Raw genomic sequence first — 9,400 nt, 5'->3', positions numbered from 1 at the left:
GAAAAATATAAGAAACGTGCAAGTACATCCACCTCATGGGCCAAGCTGTGGACAGAGATAGGATTGATTATCTGCCCATAGACGTGGTATGGATCTTCCGTATGGTCTCTATCTGGCTTGGTATTTGCTGGACTGAAAAAGTTTGGGAATCACTGACCTAATGGAACAGTGGGGTAGACTTAATCATATTTAAATATACTTACATATTTTAAATAAGTTTAATATTACATATGAACTCTTAAAGGAATATCCCAGGAAATACTGAGGCATTGGGTAATACCAAGTGCAGAACCAGAGGGGGACGTGCATGACACAGGAATAGAAAGACCTCTCAATAGAAAATCCCTGTGCCATGCACCCATAATAACACAAGTTTGTACATTTTGCCCGGAGTGTTCCTTTAAGGCTGACAGATAACTTCTCACCCAGAGGCTGTGTGGTACTAACAGGGAGGAGGGGGCTGTGTGGCACTACCTGGGGGGAGGGGGCTGTGTGGCACTACCTGGGAAGAGGGGGCAGTGTGGCACTACCAGGGGGGAGGGGGCTGTGTGGCACTACCTCGGGGGAGGGGGCTGTGTGGCACTACCTGGGAAGAGGGGGCTGTGTGGCACTACCTTGGAGGGGGGCTGTGTGGCACTATCTACAGAGGGCACTAAGTTTATGGGGGTACAAACTGGGGGCCTAACTTTTCTATAGGGAAAATAACAGGGCCTAACATCTATATGGGGTTACAAAGTGATGTTTTCTGCAATATTACTGCCCCAGTGAGTTCACCCGCAAAGGGGCCTACTAAGACTGTGTCGCCCAAGGGCCCACATAAAGCTGGAGCCAGCCCTGCACACACATAACATACATATTAAAACACACACATAGGTACACACACATAATTACACACACATAATAACACACACATAATAACACATACATAAAACACACACACACACACACACACACACACACACACATACACATACACACACCACACAATAACACACACATACAAATACTCATAATAACAAACATAAAAAGACACACACAAAAATACACACATGATAACACACACACACACACACACACACACAATAGTCTTAATAACACACACATAATAACACAGGTATCTGCTCTTTGGTACATGTGGGTGGCCCTTAAAAGGGCCTTTGGGTCAATAAGAGAGGCTTTTAGATGCCCGGAGAGCGTTGGTTTATCTGGACGTACCAGCGGGGCTCGGCCTGGATCTTAGGCACGATGCCCCCCTGCGCTACGATGACATTTTTAAGCAGCTCGTCCAGCTCCACATCTCGATGCATTGCCAGCTGTAGGTGACGAGGTGTAATGCGGCAGCTATTACGACGTAGGGCTGTGATGCCGGCGCCAACCAGGATCTCCGCAGTCATATACTCCATCACAGCGGCCAGGAACACTGGAGCATCAGAACTGAAGCGTCTGCTGTAATTTTGTTTCCTCAGAAAGCGGTGTATACGGCCAACTGGAAACTTCAGGCCAGCCCTGGATGTTCTGCTCCTGGCTGTGGCTCTTCTCTTTCCTCTCAGACTTTCTCTATCTGACATGTTCACAAGGAACAAAAGGACTACTGCATAAAACAATAATCCAGAATGAACAGAGCAGGTGGCGGCTGCTATTTATACCCAGTGCTCTTCTCTGGTGCAATTCCAAATTATGACCTCACAGTCAGCATGATTATTACCTCAGGGGTGGTTCTAAATGGCTCTTCTGGGTGGTGCTGCTTTCTGATTGGTGGAATTCCAAGTCAGATTTATAATATTACTGTTAGAAAGAGATGTTTAATTTGCTTCATTTAAATGACCAGTAGTTCTGCACTCTGATTGGTGGAAATTCAATTTAGCTTCAGGACATCACAAACAGCAGGAGATGTCCAGTTTTTTACCTCCTGATCCTTCAGTCCTGTATATTATCCACCATCCTACTCCTGAACTTTAACTTTTCTTAGTAAATCAAAAGCTATAACTGGACACCAGAATTCACTCAAATCCTATAAATCAAACTAGAGCCGCCACGTACAATCGGATATGGATCTCTATTCAAATCCAAACCAGTAAATACAAAGTGTTTTACCTCATGGGATTCAGACACATTCAGTATAAAGAACTCACAGACAGGAATGGGGATAAATAAGAAAATATACATCACATTGTCCTGCAGTCTTCTTGATTTCTATAAATGGAGACATTTATCTCTTTCCCTCCATCTCCCTCACTATCATGGTTTCATGGGCGCGATGAGGCCTCAGCAGACTGACAGATTTACCATAATTTATGACTGAAATTCACGCAAATTATGGTGCGACGTAACACCTGCTATTACACCGCCTATTGTGCAAAAGTATAAAAAAAAATCCTCAAACGAAATGACCCGTATAATAATGTTAACGTGTTATTGATACCGCATGGTGACAAGTAAATGGCGTACATTTTGGGGGAATGGGAAAAAAAAGCAGTTCCAAAAAAACTATTCTGCCGTCTATTTTTTACCGTGCGGCATGAATAACATGTTAACTTCATTACATGGTTGTTACGATTGTGTATTTTTGTAATACTTTTGCACAATGGGGGACTTCACAATGTGATCTATTGATCGCTTCCATAATGCTTTGGCATACTTAATAGGCATATAGTCATGGCAGGCCTGGGGGCCACTGTAAGGATTTACCTTTTAAAGAGGACCGGTCACCTCTCCTGACATGTCTGTTTTAGTGAATACTTGTATTCCCAATAAAACCCCAATTCTAGAGCGTCTTTTCTTAGAACTGCGATGTGCCGTTCCGCTGTTACTCCTAGAAGTTTATTAATAAATTGACAAGTGGGTGTTACCAGTCCGCTAGTCAAAGGGGCGTGTCTCTTCTCATGAGCTCATTGCATAGAGAATTTTACAGAACCTGTTGAGTTCAATAGTTGTACAAATCCAAATGCTTCACCTAATAGTGGCGGCAGACTGTGAAGTCCGAGTAAGAACTAAATGTGGCCGTAGTAAAACTGTCTCAGCTGAGTACTGTAACGGTTTAGAAACTTTTTAGTGTGCACGGACCCGATATGGTTAGACCCGGAGTCTCTGTGGGTCCGTTTTACGCCGTATGCCACCATACATGTACATGAGGCCCTAGTCTTCATAAAATGTAAAACTCTATGAGGTCTTATGAGTACAAATACAAAGGGACAAGTGACAACCGTATGTGAAGGTATTGAGATACCTTGAGATTACGATTCTTAGGGCCTATCCTCCAGCTATAAAGAACAACTACATGTCCACTATTAATTGCATTCAAAGTTTATTTTTCATAAACAATTGGTTATTACAATCAACTCCAACCATAGATGAATTTTGTTCTACCAAACATTGTGTGTGCATTAGTTGTTACATAGAAAATAGTGAGCTTCATAGTTTCCATAGTTGGCCCATTCGATTTGTACTTGTGGGGGAACTTAAAGGACATGGTGGATAAGAAAAAGATATAAAAAACATGCAAGTACTTCCATGGTGGACTGGAAAAATATAAGAAACGTGCAAGTACATCCACCTCATGGGCCAAGCTGTGGACGGAGATAGGATTGATTATCTGCCCATAGACTTGGTATGGATCCTCCGTATGGTCTCTATCTGGCTTGGTATTTGCTGGACTGAAAAAGTTTGGGAATCACTGACCTAATGGAACAGTGGGGTAGACTTAATCATATTTAAATATACTTACATATTTTAAATAAGTTTAATATTACATATGAACTCTTAAAGGAATATCCCAGGAAATACTGAGGCATTGGGTAATACCAAGTCCAGAGCCAGAGGGGGACGTGCATGACACAGGAATAGAAAGACCTCTCAATAGAAAATCCCTGTGCCATGCACCCATAATAACACAAGTTTGTACATTTTGCCCGGAGTGTTCCTTTAAGGCTGATAGATAACTTCTCACCCAGAGGCTGTGTGGTACTAACAGAGAGGAGGGGGCTGTGTGGCACTACCTGGGGGGAGGGGTCTGTGTGGCACTACCTCGGGGGAGGAGGCTGTGTGGCACTACCTGGGAAGAGGGGGCAGTGTGACACTACCTTGGAGGGGGGCTGTGTGGCACTATCTACAGAGGGCACTAAGTTTATGGGGGTACAAACTGGGGGCCTAACTTTTCTATGGGGAAAATAACAGGGCCTAACATCTATATGGGGTTACAAAGTGATGTTTTCTGCCATATTACTGCCCCCGTGAGTTCACCCGCAAAGGGGCCTACTAAGACTGTGTCGCCCAAGGGCCCACATAAAGCTGGAGCCAGCCCTGCACACACATAACATACATATTAAAACACACACATAGGTACACACACATAATTACACACACATAATAACACACACACATAATAACACATACATAAAAAAACACACACACACACATACTCACACCACACAACAACACACACATACAAATACACATAATAACAAACATAAAAAGACACACACAAAAATACACACATGATTACACACACACACACACACAATATAGTCTTAATAACACACACATAATAACACAGGTATCTGCTCTTTGGTACATGTGGGTGGCCCTTAAAAGGGCCTTTGGGTCAATAAGAGAGGCTTTTAGATGCCCGGAGAGCGTTGGTTTATCTGGACGTACCAGCGGGGCTCGGCCTGGATCTTAGGCACGATGCCCCCCTGCGCTACGATGACATTTTTAAGCAGCTTGTCCAGCTCCACATCTCGATGCATTGCCAGCTGTAGGTGACGAGGTGTAATGCGGCAGCTATTACGACGTAGGGCTGCGATGCCGGCGCCAACCAGGATCTCTGCAGTCATATACTCCATCACAGCGGCCAGGAACACTGGAGCATCAGAACTGAAGCGTCTGCCATAATTCCGTTTCCTCAGAAAGCGGTGTATACAGCCAACTGGAAACTTCAGGCCAGCCCTGGATGTTCTGCTCCTGGCTGTGGCTCTTCTCTTTCCTCTCAGACTTTCTCTATCTGACATGTTCACAAGGAACAAAAGGACTACTGCATAAAACAATAATCCAGAATGAGCAGAGCAGGCGGCGGCTGCTTTTTATACCCAGTGCTGCTCTCTGGGGCAATTCCAAGTCATGACCTCACAGTCAGCCTGACTATTACCTCATGGGAGGTTCCAATTTGCTCTTCTGGGTGGTGCTGCTTTCTGATTGGTGGAATTCCAAGTCAGATTTATAATATTACAGTTTGAAAGAGATGTTTAATTTGCTTCATTTAAATGACCAGTAGTGCTGCACTCTGATTGGTGGAAATTAAATGTAGCTTCAGAACATCACAAACAGCAGGAGATGTCCAGTTTTTTACCTCCTGACCCTTCAGTCCTGTATATTATCCACCATCCTACTCCTGAACTTTAACTTTTCTTAGTAAATCAAAAGCTATAACTGGACACCAGAATTCACTCAAATCCTATAAATCAAACTAGAGACGCCACGTACAATCGGATTTGGATCTCTATTCAAATCCAAACCAGTAAATACAAAGTGTTTTACTTCATGGGATTCAGACACATTCAGTATAAAGAACTCACAGACAGGAATGGGGATAAATAAGAAAATATACATCACATTGTCCTGCAGTCTTCTTGATTTCTATAAATGGAGACATTTATCTCTTTCCCTCCATGTTCCTCACTATCATGGTTTCATGGGCGCGATGAGGCCTCAGCAGACTGACTGATTTACCATAATTTATGACTGAAATTCACGCAAATTATGGTGCGACGTAAAACCTGCTATTACACCACCTATTGTGCAAAAGTATAAAAAAAAATCCTCAAACGAAATGACCCGTATAATAATGTTAACGTGTTATTGATACCGCATGGTGACAAGTAAATGGCGTACATTTTGGGGGAATGGGAAAAAAAAGCAGTTCCAAAAAAACTATTCTGCCGTTTGTTTTTTACCGTGCGGCATGAATAACATGTTAACTTCATTATATGGTTGTTATGATTATGTATTTTTGTAATACTTTTGCACAATGGGGGACTTCACAATGTGATCTATTGATCGCTTCCATAATGCTTTGGCATACTTAATAGGCATATAGTCATGGCAGGCCTGGGGGCCACTGTAAGGATTTACCTTTTAAAGAGGACCGGTCACCTCTCCTGACATGTCTGTTTTAGTGAATACTTGTATTCCCAATAAAACCCCAATTCTAGAGCGTCTTTTCTTAGAACTGCGATGTGCCATTCCGCTGTTACTCCTAGAAGTTTATTAATAAATTGACAAGTGGGTGTTACCAGTCCGCTAGTCAAAGGGGCGTGTCTCTTCTCATGAGCTCATTGCATAGAGAATTTTACAGAACCTGTTGAGTTCAATAGTTGTACAAATCCAAATGCTTCACCTAATAGTGGCGGCAGACTGTGAAGTCCGAGTAAGAACTAAATGTGGCCGTAGTAAAACTGTCTCAGCTGAGTACTGTAACGGTTTAGAAACTTTTTAGTGTGCACGGACCCGATATGGTTAGACCCGGAGTCTCTGTGGGTCAGTTTTACGCCGTGTGCCACCATACATGTACATGAGGCCCTAGTCTTCATAAAATGTAAAACTCTATGAGGTCTTATGAGTACAAATACAAAGGGACAAGTGACAACCGTATGTGAAGGTATTGAGATACCTTCAGATTACGATTCTTAGGGCCTATCCTCCAGCTATAAAGAACAACTACATGTCCACTATTAATTGCATTCAAAGTTTATTTTTCATAAACAATTGGTTATTACAATCATCTCCAACCATAGATGAATTTTGTTCTACCAAACATTGTGTGTGAATTAGTTGTTACATAGAAAATAGTGAGCTTCATAGTTTCCATAGTTGGCCCATTCGATTTGTACTTGTGGGGGAACTTAAAGGCCATGGTGGATAAGAAAAAGATATAAAAAACATGCAAGTACTTCCATGGTGGACTGGAAAAATATAAGAAACGTGCAAGTACATCCACCTCATGGGCCAAGCTGTGGACAGAGATAGGATTGAACAGTGGGGTAGACTTAATCATATTTAAATATACTTACATATTTTAAATAAGTTTAATATTACATATGAACTGTTAAAGGAATATCCCAGGAAATACTGAGGCATTGGGTAATACCAAGTCCAGAGCCAGAGGGGGATGTGCATGACACAGGAATAGAAAGACCTTTCAATAGAAAATCCCTGTGCCATGCATCCGTAATAACACAAGTTTGTACATTTTGCCCGGAGTGTTCCTTTAAGGCTGATAGATAACTTCACACCCAGAGGCTGTGTGGTACTAACAGGGAGGAGGGGGCTGTGTGGCACTACCTGGGAAGAGGGGGCAGTGTGGCACTACCTGGGAGGGGGCTGTGTGGCACTACCTGGGAAGAGGAGGCTGTGTGGCACTACCTTGGAGGGGGGCTGTGTGGCACTATCTACAGAGGGCACTAAGTTTATGGGGGTACAAACTGGGGGCTTAACTTTTCTATGGGGAAAAAAACAGGGCCTAACATCTATATGGGGTTACAAAGTGATGATTTCTGCCATATTACTGCCCCTGTGAGTTCACCCGCAAAGGGGCCTACTAAGACTGTGTCGCCCAAGGGCCCACATAAAGCTGGAGCCAGCCCTGCACACACATAACATACATATTAAAACACACACATAATTACACACACATAATAACACACACATAATAACACACACATAATAATACACACACACACACAATAACACACACATACAAATACACATAATAACAAACATAAAAAGACACACACAAAAATACACACATGATAACACACACACACACTCACACACACACACACACACACACACACACACACACACACACACAGACAATAGTCTTAATAACACACACATAATAACACAGGTATCTGCTCTTTAGTACATGTAGGTGGCCCTTAAAAGGGCCTTTGGGTCAATAAGAGAGGCTTTTAGATGCCTGGAGAGCGTTGGTTTATCTGGACGTACCAGCGGGGCTCGGCCTGGATCTTGGGCACGATGCCCCCCTGCGCTACGATGACATTTTTAAGCAGCTCGTCCAGCTCCACATCTCGATGCATTGCCAGCTGTAGGTGACGAGGTGTAATGCGGCAGCTATTACGACGTAGGGCTGCGATGCCGGCGCCAACCAGGATCTCTGCAGTCATATACTCCATCACAGCGGCCAGGAACACTGGAGCATCAGAACTGAAGCGTCTGCTGTAATTCCGTTTCCTCAGAATGCGGTGTATACGGCCAACTGGAAACTTCAGGCCAGCCCTGGATGTTCTGCTCCTGGCTGTGGCTCTTCTCTTTCCTCTCAGACTTTCTCTTTCTGACATGTTCACAAGAAACAAAAGGACTACTGCATAAAACAATAATCCAGAATGAGCAGAGCAGGTGGCGGCTGCTATTTATACCCAGTGCTGCTCTCTGGTGCAATTCCAAGTCATGACCTCACAGTCAGCCTGACTATTACCTCAGGGGTGGTTTTAATTGGCTCTTCTGGGTGGTGCTGCTTTCTGATTGGTGGAATTCCAAGTCAGATTTATAATATTACAGTTAGAAAGAGATGTTTAATTTGCTTCATTTAAATGACCTGTTCTGCACTCTGATTGGTGGAAATTCAATTTAGCTTCAGGACATCACAAACAGCAGGAGATGTCCAGTTTTTTACTTCCTGACCCTTCAGTCCTGTATATTATCCACCGTCCTGCTCCTTAACTTTAACTTTTCTTAGTAAAACAAAAGCTATAACTGGACACCAGAATTCACTCAAATCCTATAAATCAAACTAGAGCCGCCACGTACAATCGGATATGGATCTCTATTCAAATCCAAACCAGTAAATACAAAGTGTTTTACCTCATGGGATTCAGACACATTCAGTATAAAGAACTCACAGACAGGAATGGGGATAAATAAGAAAATATACATCACATTGTCCTGCAGTCTTCTTGATTTCTACAAATGGAGACATTTATCTCTTTCCCTCCATGTCCCTCACTATCATGGTTTCATGGGCGCGATGAGGCCTCAGCAGACTGACAGATTTACCATAATTTATGACTGAAATTCACGCAAATTATGCTGCAACGTAACACCTGCTATTACACCACTTATTGTGCAAAAGTATAAAAAAAATTCCTCAAATGAAACGACCCATATAATAATGTTAATGTGTTATTGATACCTCATGGTGACAAGTAAATGCCGTACATTTTGGGGAATGGGAAAAAAAGCAGTTCCAAAAAAACTATTTTGCCGTCTATTTTTTACCGTGCGGCATGAATAACATGTTAACTTCATTATATGGTTGTTACGATTGTGTATTTTTGTAATACTTTTGCACAATGGGGGACTTCACAATGTGATCTATTGATCGCTT

At 42.7% G+C, this 9,400-nt stretch overlaps 3 protein-coding genes across 3 annotated transcripts; all 3 read right to left on the bottom strand.

Annotated features, from left to right (window-relative positions):
* Positions 1-1,178: 1,178 nt before the first annotated feature.
* LOC142750319 (histone H2A-like) lies at positions 1,179-1,568 on the bottom strand. The gene has a single exon (XM_075859316.1). The coding sequence runs from the start codon at positions 1,566-1,568 to the stop codon at positions 1,179-1,181; it is 390 nt and encodes a 129-aa protein (XP_075715431.1).
* A 3,048-nt stretch (positions 1,569-4,616) lies between these two features.
* LOC142750318 (histone H2A-like) lies at positions 4,617-5,006 on the bottom strand. Its single transcript, XM_075859315.1, has one exon. It carries the CDS (start codon positions 5,004-5,006, stop codon positions 4,617-4,619), a length of 390 nt encoding a protein of 129 aa, XP_075715430.1.
* A 2,958-nt stretch (positions 5,007-7,964) lies between these two features.
* LOC142750317 (histone H2A-like) lies at positions 7,965-8,354 on the bottom strand. The gene has a single exon (XM_075859314.1). It carries the CDS (start codon positions 8,352-8,354, stop codon positions 7,965-7,967), a length of 390 nt encoding a protein of 129 aa, XP_075715429.1.
* Positions 8,355-9,400: the final 1,046 nt, after the last annotated feature.

Source organism: Rhinoderma darwinii, chromosome 3 (genome assembly GCF_050947455.1).
Source record: "Rhinoderma darwinii isolate aRhiDar2 chromosome 3, aRhiDar2.hap1, whole genome shotgun sequence".
NCBI lineage: Eukaryota > Metazoa > Chordata > Amphibia > Anura > Rhinodermatidae > Rhinoderma > Rhinoderma darwinii.
This window is presented reverse-complemented; position numbering and strand designations above follow the sequence as displayed.

Coding starts and splice junctions, on each gene's coding strand:
- LOC142750319 (XM_075859316.1), bottom strand. CDS start 1,568: ATGTCAGATAGAGAAAGTCTGAGAGGAAAGAGAAGAGCCACAGCCAGG.
- LOC142750318 (XM_075859315.1), bottom strand. CDS start 5,006: ATGTCAGATAGAGAAAGTCTGAGAGGAAAGAGAAGAGCCACAGCCAGG.
- LOC142750317 (XM_075859314.1), bottom strand. CDS start 8,354: ATGTCAGAAAGAGAAAGTCTGAGAGGAAAGAGAAGAGCCACAGCCAGG.